The sequence below is a fragment of the Doryrhamphus excisus genome, linkage group LG6 (assembly GCF_037039965.1).
Source record: "Doryrhamphus excisus strain RoL-2023G ecotype Guam linkage group LG6, RoL_Dexc_Guam_v1.1, whole genome shotgun sequence".
Lineage (NCBI taxonomy): Eukaryota > Metazoa > Chordata > Actinopteri > Syngnathiformes > Syngnathidae > Doryrhamphus > Doryrhamphus excisus.
Genome location: NC_136362.1, coordinates 14633569 through 14653932, shown reverse-complemented (window position 1 = coordinate 14653932; position 20364 = coordinate 14633569). Strand labels below are relative to the sequence as shown.

At 40.7% G+C, this 20364-nt stretch overlaps 1 protein-coding gene across 4 annotated transcripts in view; it reads left to right on the top strand.

The window, feature by feature from the left end:
- The first annotated feature begins 2900 nt into the window (after positions 1-2900).
- The window catches only part of LOC131125181 (voltage-dependent R-type calcium channel subunit alpha-1E-like), a 54999-nt gene continuing 37535 nt past the window's right edge, over positions 2901-20364 (top strand). For all 4 annotated transcript variants that reach the window (XM_078791513.1, XM_078791512.1, XM_058066461.2 and 1 more), the window contains exons 1-5: positions 2901-3015; positions 5093-5525; positions 12623-12907; positions 19043-19148; positions 19296-19435. In XM_078791513.1, the coding sequence (XP_078647639.1) occupies positions 5125-5525; positions 12623-12907; positions 19043-19148; positions 19296-19435 (932 nt within the window). In that variant the 5' untranslated portion in view covers positions 2901-3015; positions 5093-5124. The remainder of the gene's footprint in view (positions 3016-5092; positions 5526-12622; positions 12908-19042; positions 19149-19295; positions 19436-20364) is intronic.

Sequence of the window (20364 nt, the reverse complement as noted above, 5' to 3'; positions counted from 1 at the left end):
ATAAACTGATTCTTGATGATTAAACTGTCTTATCAGGCCTTTTATGAACAAAAAAAGTTACCATGTTTCCTCAAGTTATGGTGTTAATTTAGGGCGGCACGGCGGTCGAGTGGTTAGCGCGCAGACCTCACAGCTAGGAGACCAGGGTTCAATTCCACCCTCGGCCATCTCTGTGTGGAGTTTGCATGTTCTCCCCGTGCCACATTCCAAAAACATGCTAGGTTAATTGGCGACTCCAAATTGTCCATAGGTATGAATGTGAGTGTGAATGGTTGTTTGTCTATATGTGCCCTGGCAACCAGTCCAGGGTGTACACCACCTCTCGCCTGAAGACAGCTGGGATAGGCTCCAGCACCCCCGCGACCCTCGTGAGGAAAAGCGGTAGAAAATGAATGAATGAATGGTGTTAATTTACTCAACTGCAGAGAGAACCAGGCGACTGTTTCTTGAATGTCCCAACAAGAATGGGCTCTGTTGGTTTGTGTCAATGTTGCGTATTTAAAGGCAGATTTAACTTTTTTCCTCAAGTCCCATTGTGATGTCACACTTGTCTGATCAGTGCGGCCAATAGTAAAACGAGAAGAGAAGTAACTTTACCCCACCTTTTGTAAGGTATAAAGGTTAGTTGATCAATCTATGAGCAGTGCTCTCAAACAGACAGCTGGGATAGGCTCCAGCATGCCCACGACTGTGAGGATAAGCGGTACAGAAAATGGACCAAGCTGATGTGTATTTTGCATATTCTCTTTCCTCGAATGAAGACAAAACCTCATCCAAGTATTCTGATTAAGAAAGATTCACAGCGACGTCCCACAACTTACTTCGGGGGATGTGTGAGTGGATTTGAAGTCTTTATTTAGCGTGTGCGCAAGCGGAGAGTTCATCATCATCGTCGTCTGCTTGGGGAATAACTGTGGTGGTTAAGACGAACACAGGTGACCTTTTAATTAACTGTGTGGTCAATTATAGCTTGCTTGTAGTCACAGAGAACGTGGATGTGAGCTACTTGAAACTCATGTGGTCAGGGTCATTCAAAGTCATTACATTGAATAAATTGTTCAGTTTGCTAAGACAAATAATAATGAACTTATTTTTTCTTTTTGGGCTTTTCCCTTCAGGGGTCGCCGCAGCAAATCAATTTCCTCCATCCAACCCTGTCTTCTACATCTTTCACATCAACTACCCTCATGTCCTCCTTCACTACATCCATAAACCTCCTCTTTGGTCTTCCTCTATGTCTCCTACCTGGCAGCATCCTTCTACCAATATATTCACTATCTCTCCTCTGGACATGTCCCATCCATCTCAGTCTGGCCTCTCTGACTTTATCTCCAAGGCCTCTAACATGTAATGTCCCACTGATGTATTCCTTCCTGATCCTATCCATCCTGGTCACTCCCAATGAGAACCTCAGCATCATCATCTCTGCTACCTCCAGTTCTGCTTCCTGTCTTTTCCTCAGTGGCACTGTCTCTAGACCAAACAACATGGCTGGTCTCACCACAGTTTTGTATACCTTTCCTTTCATTTTAGCTGAAACTCTTCTATCACACATCACACCTGACATTTTTCTCCACCCGTTCCATCCTGCCTGCACATGCTTCTTCACAAATTTCAAATTTCTTCAAATAATAATAAACACTCACGTGTTTTGGTTTCTTCGTGTAGAGAACATACATGAATACAGGGGAACTTTTTCACATTATTGCTAATACCGCCCTAACATTTAAGTGCATAATAACGTCAGATTCCAACTCCATCAAGAGACAAAATATGACAGGTGAATTCATTCATTTTCTACTGCTTTTTCCTCACGAGGGTCGCGGGGGTGCTGGAGCCTATCCCAACTGTCTTTGGGCGAGAGGCGGGGTACACCCGGGACTGGTCGCCAGCCAATCACAGGGCACTTATAGACAAACAACCATTCACACTCACATTCATACCTATGGACAATTTGGAGTTGCCAATTAACCTAGCATGTTTTTGGAATGTGGGAGGAAACCGGAGTACCCCGAGAAAACCCACGGGGAGAACATGCAAACTCCACACAGAGATGGTCGAGGGGGGAATTGAACCCTGGTCTCCTAGCTGTGAGGACTGCGCGCTAACCACTCAACCACCGTGCTAACATTTAAGTGCATAATAACGTCGGATTCCAACTCCATCAAGAGACAAAATATGGCAGTTGAATTATTATTTGTCATTCTTGTAATTCACCAAAATATTGGACTTTGTTTCTGCAAGACAATCAAAGACAAAAACGCTTTTGCTTATGCTCGTTTGCTTCATCGCCTGTGCAGCTCACAGCCACTACAGGATGTAGTTGCATGGTATTTCAGGATTGCTATGATTTGCTGTGATCATTTCTGTACAGCAATTCTTTTCTGCATTCCTGTGCATTATTTTTTGATTGATAGGTGTGTCATTAATATTATATAAGGCGTTGTGGTGGCTTTAAACTGTAATTTGACATTCCAAAAAGTTTTCTTTGAGCCCTGCTTATGCACAATGGAAAAGAGGCTAAGGTGTGTGGCATCAGTCCACCATCTAGTGGTGACTGAATGACTCAAACACGCACTCTTCATTGAACCTGTTGCACTCAGCTGATCCCCGGTCAGATTCCCCCTTCATTGATCATCATTGAAATCAATGAAAAATTATTGAAAATCTTTGCAGACATTTGCAGAGGAGAAACACACAAAGTGACTCATACCACGGCAGCCGGTGGGGTGGGTGTGTGGGGTGCGGGGGGGTGCTAGGTTTTACGGGAGGTGGGCTTGCTTTATCTCCACGCTTCACTCGTGTTTACGCTCTTGCGTGGAACGCTGCTCTGGCTGCCATCCGCCGGGTGGTATTTATAGCACCCCCCCCCCCCTCCTCCTCCCCCCCGGCAAGAATTATCACTCAAGGAATCATCAGCATCCTTCCCAACTTGTGTGGAGCGGGCAGGGAGGGTCTGCATCGAGGATGCCACCCGAGGCGTACTCCATGGAGGAATAAGAACATCTTGTGGAGGTAAAAGTGCATGAATTTGATCTTTGTTTGTCTGCCTTCAATGTTGTTCGTGTTGAATAGCTTTTTTTTGTATTAGTAAGAATTCACCTGCTCCAATTATGTAGCGAGTGTGCATAAAGTGTGTGCGAATGTCCACTGTGAAGCATTGAAGAAATGGATCACAGCCTATAGGGCAATCCCCACCCTAATGTTCATGATTTAGAACAATAATGTATTTTTCTTGCAGTGGTTATTGGAGTCAATTGATTTATCGACAAATCAATGCATTTATTTTATTATTAACACATGTGGCATCCATGTGTAAACATTTAATGTCATTTAATTAGTAACTCAAGAGGTGCATACATTTTATTACTAACCCAAATAGCATTGTTATGCAAACATCTTTTTAGATTATTTTTATTTTTATTTTTATTTTTTTTTTATTTTTATTTTTATTTTTATTTTTATTTTTATTTTTATTTTTATTTTTATTTTTATTTTTATTTTTATTTTTATTTTTATTTTTATTTTTATTTTTATTTTTATTTTTATTTTGAAAAAAATTATTAGAAACTGATGGAAATCCATGTGCAGCCATTTTAATCGATTTTATTCACCAAATTATTTTATATGTTCAGTGTTTTATTTGATTAATTAATTAATTAATTCTGTAAAGCACTTTGTGTTGCATGTCTTTGCAGGAAAAGTGCTATACAAATAAAGTTGATTTGATTTGATTAGTAACACAATTCCTGTGCAGACATCTGATTTGTTTTGAAAGTAGCGCCTATAGTATTAATTTAAAGTAGCTCCCCTTTAAGTGGCAGCCTGAGCCACCCTTGTTAATTCTGTGCTCTGACCTCTAGGCTCAGTTTCTGTGCACAACTCCAACAGGTCTTGATGAGTGAGTCACTGCTATACCTTCACCTAGCCTCTCCCACACTCACTCATCCTCATCCTCCATCTCCTTTCAGTGGCAACACAAGCTTGTTTGGTGTGTCTCTGACTATGACTATATTTGCTCGACCCAAAACCTGCTGCTTTTTCAGCCCTGACACCTTTCCACGCCCACGTCTTTGGCTGTCTCACACGCTACACATAAGCGGCGACCACTGGGTCATGTTTGATCTTTGTGTGGATGGAACTGCTGGCCCCCATAGAATCAAAACATTACACAACCTTCAGAAGAAGGACCCAAACTCCAGGCTTATGTTATGTTACATACAGTATGTACTAGTTCCAAGTTAGTGTTTGCAATATTCGCAATACCACTTTGGAATACAGGGGAGCCACTAAAAAAACATTAAAAAACATTAAAAACATTCCCCATAAAAAACAATGGGAAGTGAATTTGTCTGTTCCAGAGTAAAACTATCTCCATAATTTCCCTATACTAGTTATACATTCAATGTTTTTCACATTTTCATCTCTCTTATGAGTGCAGAAAGAAGTTTAGTATGCATTGTTACGTATGTACCTTTAATGTTTTATGTTTTTTTCCTTTTTGCTATATCATTGGAACCCTTTTAGGGCCGCATGATGGTCGAGTGGTTAGCATGTTAGAGATCGGGAATATCTGGGGTCTAATCTCCGCTTCGGCATCTCTGTGTGGAGTTTGTTCTCCCACATTCCAAAAATATGCTAGGTTAATTGGCGACTCCAAAGTGTCCATCAATATGAATGTGAGTGTGAATGGTTGTTTGTCTATATGTGCCCTGTGATTGGCTGGCGACCAGTCCAGGATTAGAACCACACACAGGAAAAGCTAAAGAAAAAGCAAAACATCTCTGTAAAATTGTATTTTTTCAATCATGGGTGTTCTAACCTTTTCTACTGAGGGCCACACGTACAAAAAGGGACCACTTTGATACATATTAAAACCAATCCAGTGTAAGTCAGTTTATGCTAAGCTATGTGAAAAAAATATGAACTCTTAGCTTTGTAATTAAGCAAATTTGTGTAATTAGTACTGATTTAAATTGATGTTTAGAATATGTTGAGGGCCAACAAAAATGGCCCCTGGGTTCTACATCTGGTTTAGGTGTACGCTGACTATTATTGATGTTTTTCTGTCTCTCTACTGTCTGTATTGCAGCATTGTGGCGAAATGGTGGCCTCCTAGCAACTATGGAAATGTTTACCAGTTCAGACCAGTCCCTCTCCCTCTCCCTCCACACTCCGTCCATCTGCGGTCCAGGCGGTGGACAGCAGCGCGTCCAGTCCTCCCTATCCCTCCCCGAACCCGAGGCATGGAGGAAGCCCATCTCAGCCGCCCGCCCCGGGTTGGCACAGGGTGTCCGCTCATGCTCCCTGCAGGTCCCTCACGGCGAATTCCTGGACCTTCCCGCTCGAGCGGCCAGCTTTGACGTGCCATGCGGGGAGGATTCGGATCGAGGTTCGGGGTCTCCGAGCCCAGGACACGGGGCGCTTCGGCGGCGTGGAGGACTGGTGGAACAGAAGGACATCATCATGGCTCACCAGGCTCATAAAATCCAGAGCACACCGCAAGCTCGCAGGAAGGAGTGGGAGTAAGTTGAAAGACACTCAAAGGCAAAGGTTAAAGGTTAAATGAATGGTCAAATGGATGGACTCACTTTTGTCCACACTTTTGCTTTATTAATCAACATTCATTCATTCATTCATTTTCTACCCCTTTTTCCTAACGTGGGTCGTGGGGGTGCTGGAGCCTATCCCAGCTATCTTCGCGCGAGAGGCGGGGTACACCCTGAACTGGTCGCCAGCCAATCACAGGGCACATATAGACAAACAACCATTCACACTCACATTCATACCTCACATTCTTAACCTAGCATGTTTTTGGAATGTGGGAGGAAACTGGAGTACCTGGAGAAAACCCACACCTGCAAACTCCACACAGAGATGCCCGAGAGTGCAATCAACAATCAATTCCACATAATTAACAAGATTGCTAATAATTTCCATTTTTTAACTAGCCCACTAAATTATCCTGGGGATTGAAACAGCTTTAAAAAATATTGCTAGCATTTAAACTAGTGTGAAAATTACTGCTTATATGTATTTTTTATATTTCTCTTCCAGTAGTAATTGTAGTACATTGGTATCTCTGATGATGAACACATTTGTTATAGAAAATAATGAAACTGTATTAATCACTTCTGGGGTCAAACATTCACCCTGGTAATTTAAAAACCAACATTTCAATATTTTGTAAAAAAGTGTAAAAATAAGTCAATCCCTCTTAATAGTATTTAATATATACTGTGTTGTTCTTTTAGTCATATGGTGCTACTTTTTCCTGCGTTGCAATTCTATTTACAATTCTGTGGTCATCATTGCACTTCTTTTTTGTCCTTCGGTGAGAACACAAAAATATTTGCTGTATGTCTACAAATACAACATAAAATATAGGACCCCCGGCACCGGCTAGTGTACCACTCACAGCCATTGGGAGGCGATTGAGATTCTCTTAATCCACAGACAGTGTCTGGCTATATCATGTCTGGTTGAGTTTTAAGTTTCTTATCTTGGACTATGGCCACATAACATTTTTTTGGAGCCCAAATGAGTCAGGTGATGCAAATGTTTCTGATTTTCTTAGCTTAGCAGCTTACGTGTTCATCATAGTCTTTTACAGTATTCCCTTGTATTAGCTCTATTCCTTAACAGCAGCTATAGAATGAATGAGAGTGAGTCACCATGATAAGATGTACATGTGTTTTGTTGCCGCCTTACAGTGCTGATTTTTCTGCATAGAAGCAATATTTGCCGCTTTTCTTTTGTTGAAAGCATTGTTCCACTCATGAATCACCCAAATCAGCCCCCACTGCTTCCAGCTTTCAAAACTCAGCTTTGACTTTTGGATTTATTTATACAGCGTGCATGTGTAACATTGCTACTTAGGACTGCGGTGCCATTAATGGTCGAGCTGAGGGTGCTGTGATTAGCCAACACTTGAACATGGAGTGGTGGTACTCCATCAACATGACACCCTAAACCCACCACCTCCTCCTTCCACCCTTCTCTGGACCTCCAACGCCCACTCCACGTCCACTTCACTGTGTATTGTACAGTTAGTGTCATTCTCTCTTGCTTGCTCGTTGCTTATTTGCAATGCTCAGGCATTTAGTGCACGAGCAATTAGAGAACATAACACACAGGGAAGGTGAAAATGATGGAGAGAGCTACACTATTTTTCAGCCTTGCATGTATTGCAGTTATTTGTCCATTAGGGGATGCTAGGGAATCAAAGTAGGGCAACAGCAGGGAAGCAGCAAAAGATGCATTTAGAGCCGGGGCCTTCGTTTTTTAAAATATAAAAATACATTCATTCAAACTACACTTAGGCTTGATAAATTTAGAAAATTTCTGGTAATTTTGGGGATTTTTTTCTTCCCTCAGAATTGACTATTGTCAATTAACTGTGAATTTTGGATTTTTTTTATATCACAATAAATAATAAACAACATACACAAACATAATAAGGAACATTTAGTTTAATGTTTAATAGGCACACATACATTATTTGCATGTATAAATATTGAATGTTATTATATCATTATTTTTGTATTTAAAAATCAGATTTTATTTTGGTGTCCCTGTTGGCTTGTTCTATATATGTTTGAATAATAATATACAAAATTAAAGTAACAGGAGCAATATATAAATAATGATTATTGTATATTAATAATATTTTTTAGCATAATTGTAGTCATCTCACAGCCTGACAGGTAAAATATTATTGTTGTTATATTTATTAATAATAATCCTATAAATAATCATATTTATCAACCACAAACCTATACCGTATATTTAGACAGAAAACATATTTCTTCCTTTGAACTTTATGAATGATTTCCCTCACATTTGAAATATGAACTGTTCTCATACGTCTACATTTTCACACCATGGTTGGAAGCTTCAAGTGGCAGTCGTTGGTGGAAATAAACCGACATAACATTGGTGCAAGCGGATATCCGTTGCTAGGGAACAGAGAGCCAGAGAGGGGAAAAGATAAAATAAAACACTCAAACACTTGAGTCAATGTTGGCTCAAAGCCTATCTGCAATTATATAAATGCTGTGCACAAGTATGGCCCACTTTAGCTAGTGTGTGTGGTGTGTGTGTGTGGTGTCATGGCCTCTCATCCTGCTTCCTTTCACTGTCAAAAAGGCAACTTCCTGTGTATACAGGAAGTTGAATCATATATCTCCCCATGTTATATTTGCCTTAAGTGGGACTCTTAATCTCTGAATGGATCCATTATTGATTGGTTTTGTTGGTTTCTTTTATTATTAGAAGAGACAAGGGGTGGATAAATGTATGGAAAGCCAGTGGGAAGTGGGAAGACTTTCTACAAGATGTTTACAGTCTTTCTGTGGGAATTTCTTGTCCATTTTTGAGGTTAGAGGTCACTGATGATTTTAGGAATGACAGGGCTTTGTGACTTCTAGTTGGATGGTGTTCTTCCACACCAAACTAACCCAAGAAGGCCTTTATGGACCTGCATGTGACCTCAATGCACTGTGGAAGAAGAAAAAAAATAGGACCATTCCTACAGAGTATACAATCGTCCAAATGTCATAAATGTGCTCATAGATCACCACAATAGAGGCCACTAGAATTTTTTTATTTGGTTCTAATACACAAAAAAAACCTCTGCAGTGGAGAAGTGAGTCATGTGTAAAAATATGGACATTGTATATATGTAATACAGATTTTCTCCAGCTTGTATAATCACAGTGACCTAGCGGTTAGCATGGGTTCAAATCATCTGGGTGTGAATGTGATTGAAGATTTGTTTGTCTATATGTGCCCTATGATTGGCACACTCACCCAAAGCCATCTGAGATAGACTCCTCCTCAATTATTATATAACCCTAATAAGAACAAATGGTGTACAATTAGTGGATGTATAATCATGAGACAAATGCTCAATGATTTGAGGTCAATTAGTTGCCAAAGACCCAGTCCAGGGTGTACCCCGCCTCACGCTTGAAGTCAGCTGGGATAGGCTCCAGCATACCGTGATATAAGCGGTATAGAAAATGGATGGATAGTTGCCAAAGATGTTTTGCTCGCCCAATCTTGCTCAAATTTACACCTTGGTGTTTTGTGGAGTGCATTTCAAGCCAATGTTATGGGGGTGGTTAGCAGGAGTGGTTAGCGTGCAAGCCACACAGCTATGAGACCCAAGTTCGATTCCACCCTCGGACATCTCTGTGTGGAGTTTGCATGTTCTCCCCGTGCATGCGTTTTCTTCCTCCCACATTCCAAAAACATGCTAGGCTAATTGGTGACTCCAAATTGTCCATAGGTATGCATGTGAGTGTGAATGGTTGTTTGTCTATATGTGCTCTGTGATTGGCTGGCGACCAGTCCAGGGTGTACCCCGCCTCTCACCCGAAGACAGCTGGGATAGGCTCCAGAATGCCCGCGACCCTCGTGAGGATAAGCGGTAGAAAATGTTTGTTATTCAGGCAATACAGTAAGGCTGCATGTTTCTGACAAAGTTTAGCACAGGGAACCTTTTTGGCTAAGAGAGCCATGAAGGCCAGATATTTAAAAATGTGTATCTGTGAGAGCCATATACATTTTTTTAAACATTGAATGCAATAAAATGTGTGCATTTTTATGTAAGACCAACAGTTTTAGATAATGGGCTCTAATTACGTAGACCAGGCACACTACCCCACGCCAATGGGGTGTGGCCAGCACACTTTTGTGAGCAGCGCAGTGTCTAATAATAAATCAAATACTTGTTGCCATTAATACAACTTCTGCTGCTGCATTATTTTGCACCATACTCAGTATATTTCATTCTTTTGGCCATCTTTGCCAGAAGGCTTGGTTCTGCAGCTTTAACTAGGTGACTATTTGACTAAAGGAGAAAAGTTTATATTTACATGTTGACATCTCAATGACCAAGGTAGACTACCGCATTACCCAGTAATAATCGAGTTTTGGTGTTTGACCTGGAAAATATCAGGAAAGATAGATATGGTCGGCCGTATTACAGTAGAAAATAGATGGACGAATTAAAATGCATAAAAAAGTTGTTGATTTTTAATATTATTTTTATTTTTTTTTTCTGTGATGTTTACTTTAAAATGTTAGCAAAAATACATTTTTATTGTGGTAAGAAATGCTTGAGAGCCAGATACAGTCATCAAAAGAGCCCTACCCGGCTCCCGAGCCATAGGTTCCCTACCTCTGATTTAGCATTAGCTTACACCAGGGCTGTTCAACTCATTTGTTGTTGGGGCAGACTTTTCTCTTCACTGCCAATTATTCTTATTTTGTATATAATGTAAGTGCAAAACTCTTTTGTCCCTTTTACCAGCAAACAGCTGATACAGTCATAAATGTGTTAAAAATCCTTTTAAGGACTTTAAGGACCTACAGCAAAACATTAGTCTAATCGCGGTGCTGTTTTTAAGGATGTGCCGCATAAGGACAAGTCAAAAATCCTCTATTTGTTTTTTTTTTTTTTTTTTTTTTGTTTTTTTTTTAGCAAACATGACTTTTGCCATGTGTATCTATCCAAGGAATCACAGCTATATTGTGTCTTAACTCTTTTGTCTACAAGCTGAATTGAGCTGTTTCCACTGCTGTACAGACGTGTTACTGCAGAAGACGTCCCGCTTGTGCATGTGTGTGTGTGTGTGTGTGTGTGTGTGTGTGTGTGTGTGTGTGCAAATTTCTGTAGGAAGCACTATTGTGAAACATGGCTTTGTTGGCAGAAATAAAAAGAATGGGCGCATGGAATTCAAGAGAGCCATGTCGCTATGGAAACAACTGAGACAGTGGATACCGTAGATAGAAAGAAATGGAGAGATAGATGCCGTTGGTAGGGATGGACAACTATTTTTCGTTGGTTGGTCTAATGTAAGAGTACATTTGGACTTTTTTATTTATTTTTATTTTTTGCAGCTTACTTGGGAACTTGATCATATTTATTCCCTCTACCTCAAAGATTTGCCCTTGCCAACCATCCATTTGTCACTCTGTCTTGGCAGCCATCACAAGCCACGCCCCCCTTCCGTCAGAGCCCTCAAATGCTGCCCATCTGCACCCTTTTCCTACCTGCGTCTCACAGCCCTTATTTAGCTTACTTTCTGTAAAATACTACGTATAGTATCCCGAGCACAGCGTCAGCTATATCGATGACGCTGTGCTTGACTTTACTTGCACTTTTTAGTTGCACATGTCTTCTTATTGAATGGTGGTGTGGTCATTTTTAGGAATAAAAAAAAAAGCTTCTGGGAGGATGGGGGTGCAGCAGCAGCAGATGGAGTGAGCAGTTGCCTAATGAGGTCTCACTTGTGGCACCCAGCTTGACGAAAAAGACCCGTCTTTCTTCTTCTCCTCTCCCAAAAAAAAGGGAGCAGCCCTAAGATCTATTTCATGCTCTATTTTTACGCCTGACTTTTGCTCCAATATTAGCACAATGGCCTAGTTTTTAAATATTCTTACAGTGCAACCCGGTCCCCATTAAGCTTTCTTACTATTTTTATTCATCCATTTTATTATACTGTATTCTACGATGAATTATTTGTGACTGTTGTCTCTTTTGAATGATTTTATTGCCCCCCAAAAATCTCTAAAAAAGAAAAACAACAGTACACGTCAAACAGTCTACAATATGCCCATATGATAATGATTAAGTTGATAATGATGAATATGATAGCGATTATACCTTTTTGGTTGTATTTTTATTCATGGTATTTTACATTAAATATAACATCAATGATAATTAGGATTTATATTATTTGTATCTTATTGGGTGTCGTGTTTGGAATGTTTTATGCATAATATTATTTTAATCTTTACTTGCTTGACTCATCGGTTTATTTGTATTTATTATTTGACAAATAATCATTTGTTTGTATTTGTAATTGTTTTATGGTAGACATCATATTATTATTATTAGGTGTCATTATTATGAGTAACAGGTATATTATCTTATATTATTATCCTGTAGCATATTATAAAATACACATTTATCAATAATAAATATATAATGAACGTGAAAATATTATAAATATTTAATATATTGCTATATATATTATTAGATATTTTAATTTCAAATTTTCAATTATTCAATATTCATTTATTTCATTTTCATTTTATTTATTTCAATATTCCAAACCCAATCACTGGATCCTGATATTGTCTATGTCAAGTTAGCACAAATCCTCTTTAATCAACCTGTTTTTTTTTTTTTAAATATCACATAGTGTTTGTGCATATGGCATTCCTCTGTCAAAATGAGCAAACCCCTAATTGCTATGGTAACTACATACAGTAGGTCCCCCCCGTATCTCCTCCTCCCATAGAGATGGCGGTGCTAACCATGAGATGATGCTGGAGGAGGGTTTCTTCATGTGTTCGCGCTCCTGGTTGCCTGACCACTTTTCCTCCTCCCTCACCAGTGCTGCAGGTGATATCACATCGCTGCATGCATGCATGGAGACACTCGTGGGGGAGGGGAGGATGTGTAAAGTTTGTAAGGACTTCCGGCGGATTGTACGCTTCTAATGAGGACTGAGGCTGTAGTTGAAAAGTTGTTTTTAGACGAGGAGTTTTCTATGGAGTGACTTTTGTTGGACTGAAGCCGGATCACTTTGCTCATCTGTCTTTGTAGAATGGCTCGCTTCGGAGACGAGTCCGCCCCCAGCACCGTGGACTCCGGGGATGGAGACGTGGAGCGAGGCATGGACGCTCAGGACCCGGCGGTGACAGCTGCCGCTGCTGGTGCCGGCGCACTGACGGCGTCCATGAAGCAAGCCAAGGCGCAGCGGGCCAGGACCATGGCTCTGTACAACCCTGTGCCGCACCGGCAAAACTGCCTGACCGTCAACAGGTCGCTGTTCATTTTTGCAGAGGACAACATCATCAGGAAATATGCACGTCGCATCATCGAGTGGCCATATCCTTTTCTTGACGCCGTGTAAAGTTGATCAAGTGGCGGTGACTGTGTTCAGCACCTTGGACAGAGTTACTGTGCGACGACCCTTCGGAAATGTAACATCGTTTCCTTACACCTTAACATACTTTTTATAGTCTTTCAAATGGCCTCATGTAGAAGTCGTAAATAGTATTAACAAATGCATTGATTAAACATAATAATAATAATAATAAAATATTCATCAGGGTTTTGTCTATTCCCCTTAATCTTTAACATTAACATTAACTTGTTGTTATAAAATTCATTCATTTATTCATTCATTCATTTTCTACCGCTTGTCCTCAAGAGGGGAAGCTGGAGCCTATCCCAGCTGTCTTCGTGCGAGAGGTGGGTTACACCCTGGACTGGTCGCCAGCCAATCACAGCGGTTATAAAATATATAGTTTAAATATGAAAATTGTGTTTAAAACAAATATAATAATTTATGATTTTTTCAAAGTGATCGACATGAACAGTAGTTGTAGCAATTACACTTTTAATATGTTTTTATTCAATATGATCTAGTCAGAATAGTTCAGAAACATAAACATGTAAAAAAAAAAAACGTCAAAATGATACCTGGTGGGTTATGTTGTGGTTGTCTACATGTAGTCATTTGAAATCCCCCTTAATTAAAAAAAAATAATAATTTATAATTAATAATATAATTTATTCTAAAATATCAATAAATTGTTATACTATTACGAACTACAAATATGAAAAATACGTATATAATTTTGATGGATAGTTTACTTCAGTGAATTGATTAGGCTTCAGTCTAACCCAAACTATCTTGTGTTTTAATTAAGTGTTCATATTGTCTGTGCTTATGAGATAAATAAATACATAGAACACAGTGTTACCTCGGCTAGCATCATGAATCCTTTCCAGAAGGTCAGACTCAAACCAAAACGTACTCTAACCAAATATATTTTTCCCATATGAAATAATGAAAGTGCAAAAAATTGGACATCCAAAACCTTTCAAAAGTTTTCTAATGACAATTTTAGATGCATAAAACAATGACAAATGAAAGTCAGAAATGAACTTTTAAGGTGGTAGCGAGATCAACACATACACCACCTCCGTGTTTTGTGATGAGTTATTTCTTGAATTCAATACAGTTTCTCTCCTTTATCGAAATGCTGGCACTTGCAACTTTCCTTTGGCTCCATTTTGGGTTATTTTGCAGCCGTGAGACTTGTGACTTAACAGTGTTAGTTCGCCAAGAAGTAGAGCGTGAAGCGCTGATGATATCAGAGATGAGCGACAGAGCTCTGGGGCAATGACTTTGAGTTCCTGTTGCCATGCTAAAGGCTAAGTCAGGAATGTTTTGTGATCAAATTTATAGTTTTCTCAGTGGCGTTGGTGCTTTTTTTCACAACCCTATTAATCATCACATGCTGCATCCATGGCTGCTAGCAAGGCCAATTGCACATTTGGACGCCAGTGATATATACCATCCACCTCCAGGCAGAGAAAAATGAAAGAATGGGGATGGGGAGGGAGGTATTCCACAAGCATTCTGTCATGTGACCAGAGGTGAGTGGCGAAAACAGACATTATCCCACACAACAGCATACTTGTTGACCACCCCTCATTCTCACGGACTAAGACCTTGTAAAGAGTCAGTCAATGTTGTATTGTATGGACCAAGAAGGGGGATAAAGGTGATATGACTAGTGCTTTCCAGTTTACTGTATTTCTGTAAATAAATATACAGAATACATATACAGAATTGCTAGTATACAGCATGAAACTACACAAAGTACAACAGTTTACAGTGCTGACTGTTCATATACGTAGAAAACATGCTTTATGTTGTCAACTATATTATTGTCATCTATGACAGCACTTTGAATTTTTCTAAGGCTTATTTCATTGTTTGCTATCAGCGTTCCCTGTTCTTTATACCAATTGAATTTTGGAAGGACCACCAAATTTGGTTGCATCCTCTGATCAGCTTCAGCCATTGTGATATTGACAACACGGTGGATTTCATTTTTTCATTTCATTTGAACTCTGCCTTTGTCTTTGAGCTATTGTTTTATCGCATCCTCACCCCACTTCCACAATACTGACCTTCCATTTATGTATCAGAAAGGTATAACATTTGCTTAACAGGACTTGATTACTAGTTCAACAATTTTGTATGTAAATGGATCAAGATGGGGCACACTGTGAAAAAGTGGTTAGTGTGCAGGCCACACAGCTGAGTTTGATTACCCACTCAGGCATCTCTGTGTGGAGTTTGCATGTTCTCCCTGTGCGTGCGTGGGTTTTCTTCCTCCCACATCCAAAAACATGCTAGGTTAATTGGCGACTCCAAATAGTCCATAGGTATGAATGTGAGTGTGAATGGTTGTTTGTCTATATGTGCCCTGTGATTGGCTAGTGACCAGTCTAGGGTGTACCCTGACTCTCTGACCCGAAGACAGCTGGGATAGGCTCCAGCATCTGAGAAAAGCACCAAAGCATCTGAGAAAAACTTAACTAACATGACAAGACACGCACCATATTATATGCTATTCAGAAAATATACACGAAAATGTAATTTTGTTGCGCACATCTGTAGTTAATCAATCAGGGGGTTGATCAAGGCGCCCTTTTGTTCTGCTCTGAATCTTAATTCTTCATCTTGCCAATGTATTTTGAACTTCTAACTTGGGAGAAAGTTTCGAGAAGGCCCTTTTCTGTTCTCACATGTCCCAGAACATCACCTCCAAGCTTAGACACACTCCAAAAATCTTGTAAAGAGTCTTACTGTGAGAGTTTGGAACTATGTTGGAGCTGCAAAGTGTGGGTACCCAGTCCCTTTCACTTCCTATTTGTGCCCCAATGCTTTTGTTCCTTTAACATAGCTCTCAAACACCACACTACTATTAGCTGCATTTCACTCCGATGTGCTCTACTTTCCTCTGGGTGTGCTCTACATGTGCTCTACATGTGCTTGTGGCAGAGGACACCAAGTTAGTGAGAATGTGCAGTGATCATTAGAAGAAGCTGTGGGAGGAGGCACACAGTGTGGGCACATGCATGGCTCTCTTTGCCTCATAGTGCTCACTGGAATGTGAACCTGCGTGGCTGTGAGTGGGTGTCAGTTCAAATCCACCCATGCGGCAGGATGCTTTCTTCTCAGCACCACTTTCCCATCAACTCATGTATGTTCTCTTATGTCAGCCGAAGAGGACTTACTGTATGTTGTCAACTGTTGTGATGGCGTAACCGCTTCAACACCCCCTCTCGTTTGCAGCATGCCAGTCGTCCTCTTATTGTTACCTAAACGCCAGCTCCGTGGGTGAGTAGGAGTGGGGGCTAGTGGTCAAGACTGGCTTTAGGCCAGAATCGGACTGACGCTTCTCCAAAAGGCTGAGGCGTGTGGGAGGGCTCTGGCATATCATCTGCGTTTTCAGACCCACATCTTTGCAGTCCAAAAGTGCAAAACAATTCTGATCGATTCAACGTGATTGCACTCACTTGCACAAGATTGTGGTGAAATGCTGTCACTCTTTCTTCCCGGTTGGCGAGACAAGCTAATTTGCCAGTGCTGGATGGGATTTGTGGGACAAAAAGTTGAAACTTTTGCAAGCCGAACAAAGCATCAAGTTAACCAGGGTGAAAGAGACAATGAATTAGCAATACTAACTACTAATTATTACTAACTACTGTCATCCATCAGTACTCATATTTATAATGCACAGGGTTATGCACACTTATGTGCTGCAGCCTTTACCAAACAGAAAGGAAACGGTATACTGTAAATCACTGCCCTTTTACATGTTTATGTCTTTATGCTTCACTGATAATGACATTTTTTCATCAAACATTGAGATTTCACACCCCCTTGAAAGCACCGTAGTTTGTGCGACTCCATCTGTTTAATCATTTACACAACCATTTTTTGTTTGGAACATGGAATAAAAGTCAAATATCAACCATGATATCAACAAACCAGAGGGTGAATCCTGCAAGTGAACTGAAATGTTCATTTGTATCCATTATGTAATACAGAAATACCACATGCTCGCTCACAGTTTGTTGAACACTATGAGTATGACACACATGTACATGAATTACAGCTGAGACAAACTTTCTTGTCAACTTGGTGAGGGAGAGGTTGGCATCGCTTTCTCTCCCCACCAGAACTTCCTCTACCAGAATGGGGATAGTTTATCAGTTGTCGGCCTTTCTGTACGTGTAGCCCGGTTGTCAAATCTGTGGTACATGGTATAAGTTATGGATATGTCGTCCGTCTTTTTCTGAACAAAGAGATGCTAATGGTCCATGGTTAGACTTGTAAACAAACGTGAGCACTCTAAGAGCATTCAGGTTCATTTTGATCTGCAGGAGGCTCATCGATAGCATTGTTAAGATCTGGTGCAGCCTGAATGGTCACTGTAGTAGTGTGGTCCTCAGTATTATCTGATACATCTGAGTCCTCCTGGTCCGAGTCATCATCTGCATGAGCAGCCGTATAGCTTGCACGTCTACTGAACCATCATTCATTGAAAAACAACAAAATATTCACTGAACGCAAGCTATAGGTCCCGCCTCCCGCTGCACTTCTTTGTTGACGATTTCACCCTGTTGGCAAGGAGCATTGGCTTCTTTCAGGACATGTTTGTTCAGGTTTGAAGGACTGCTAACGTGCCTAAAGGTGCCTTCAGGCATCAGGTTGAAGTGGTTGGAGTTGATGATTCCAAGCCAGCAAAAGACAAATATGGGACTGTTTTGTGAATGTGGGCAAAGCAGGAAAATACAAAGCTGGACTATCCACTGCCGATGTCTTTCCAACGTTACTTAGCTGTAAATAACAATTTATAAGTGTCCTAAATGTGATTATTTTATGTAAGTAAGATATTGTCTGTGTAGCATTATAGAGTGTGCATACAGGGAGCGGAGTCCAAATTACAAGCTCACCGATGCCTGTAGTTGCTAATAGCCTTTAAACACGGACCTGCATTACCACCCTTTGAGTTAATACATAGTAAGTCAGGGTTCTCCAGCTTGTACTTTATGAGCTACCTGTAGTTCCTAACCACTTTTCAAGTAGCTATCCAAAGGGTTTATTCATTTATTATCAACTCCTATACCGATAAAATTAGAAAGTGGGGTTCCACAGTAGTCCAGAACTCCTTGGGAGGGCTTGACCAATCACTGCGGAGTGGGCATGCCCAGAGGTGGGCCGTGGTTGGAATAAATTAAAAGAGACCGTTTTGGAAATGCAAGCAAATATAGATGGAATAGGTACAGATTCTGGAAGATCTAGAAAGCTTTTTGTGCAGGTTATTGTGTGTAGCTTCTGTATAGGAGCATAATAGGTCCCCTTTGAACATGGATTGTGAATCTAGCTTGTTAAAGTCCGTCACTAGTGAACAAAGGCAAGAGAGAGGTGGATTGTTCTGGAACTGAATCTATTCTAATCATTACAAAGGTCAGTGCAAAATTTGAGGAGAAAGTCAATGTCAAGCTAGTTGGGTTTGGAAGGGGAGTAGCGAGCTATGAATCATGACTAATAAACAGGCTCTACTACTCGTAGCATGTATTTTCGCACATAATTGGCAATAGAGTGGACATGCGAGTTAGTGTTGGTCCCCTTCTTCTGTGAGTGACTGACCTCATTTCACTAGAGTTGGAGACAGACAGACTGATGGATAGATGGATAGATAGATGGATGGATAGATGGATAGATGGATAGATGGATAGATGGATAGATGGATAGATGGATAGATGGATAGATAGATAGATAGATAGATAGAGTGAGAACGTAAGTGTCAAAGTTGTCTTTCTCCCAGTCAGGCCAAGGTGACTCTTTGACACTCTTATTCCCCTCCCTTACCTACTCTCCATTTCTCTTCATGAAAGCGCTTAAAAGACATGTTGCCATGGCGACGGCAGCCTCACTCTTAACAGATTGCCTTCCCATCGAAGAGAACATGAATCCTGTCTTAATTCATTTGTCATTTAAGGCATCATCCATCAGTTTTTTCTTTCAGTGGTGCACAACCATAAAAAACATTGGTTTTTAATGCACAGTCTTCCTGTGTAAGGGGTTGTTGACATTTTGTATTTCTTTTCCAATAATGTCACCTTCCTTGACTTTGTGGCCCTTTCTACGCCGTTCGAGTACATGATCCTGGCCACCATCACCGCCAACTGTGTTGTACTGGCTTTGGAGCAGCACCTTCCCGGAGAGGATAAAACCCCCATGGCAAAGAGACTGGTGAGCACCCAGTGTCGGAGTCCACAATTATCTCTCAGCTTTGAGAGCTGTGTACAGTAATTACAAGCTGCTTAGTGTGTTGACACACACCACAAACACATTGACATGTTTATGACGTCTTTATAACCGTCTAATGTATCCGTGCAGGAGAAGACAGAGCCATACTTCATCGGGATATTCTGCTTTGAGGCGGGAATCAAGCTGGTGGCGCTTGGTTTTGTCTTTCACAAAGGTTCCTACTTGCGTAACGGCTGGAACGTCATGGACTTCATCGTTGTGCTGAGCGGGTGAGTGGCTTTGGCTCGTCTCCCTGGCAACAAAGTCAAAAATGTTTGTTTTGCACAAATTGCTCGTCACCAAACATTGTGATTTGATCCTTTTGCGCAGGGGAAATAATCACAGTTGCTGCACAGAAACAAGTCTTTTCTTTTTGACGGCTAGTATGTTTTATATGATATTCAATTCTGATCTGCTTCATACAAGGCAGAACAAATAATCATAGACAGATAGACAGATCATGCAGTTTTACAATAACATTTAAACATTCTCACTTTTGTCTGTAATCTATCAATCAAGGATTGGCATTGGATCCTTTGGCTTGGTGCAGCGTAGTAAGATCTGTACAGGATTTTTTGATGTTTGCTATTTGAATACTACTCTAGAGATATTTTACTTTTGTGATATTGACCATTTGCAGTGTTGGAATGTAACCAGCCCCCTAGTCCACCTTGGCTCAAACCAGGTTCAACAGTGTCGTGATCGCTAGCCATCGAGCTAAAAGCCAGAGCTGTCAAGTTGATGTCCAGAGTGACTCCTACCCCGGGCTCACAATAAATCCGTTGCGGCTCCGGGCCTGATCCAGTCCAGCAAAGTGCCACTCACACTGTCTGTGGTAGACGCAGTGGCAAACTGCAACCAGAGAGTGCTTCCGGTGGCCGCAATGGAGCTGTGATGGATTCAGTGTAGCCCGGGGTTAAGACAACAGGAAGTGAGGTTTGCCAACACAATTTCAGCTGGCCTGTTGACAATAGCCTGATCGGTATCGGCCATTCGTTTACCCCTATAGGACATTTGCAGCATCACATGAGACATTAGCATAAAATATCATCTGAGCATTCGCGGTATCATACTGGACATTCATTGAACTTTTGCAATGTCAGATCGAGAATTTGAACTATCAGTGCTGAAAATTCATACTATCACTAGTGGACATTTG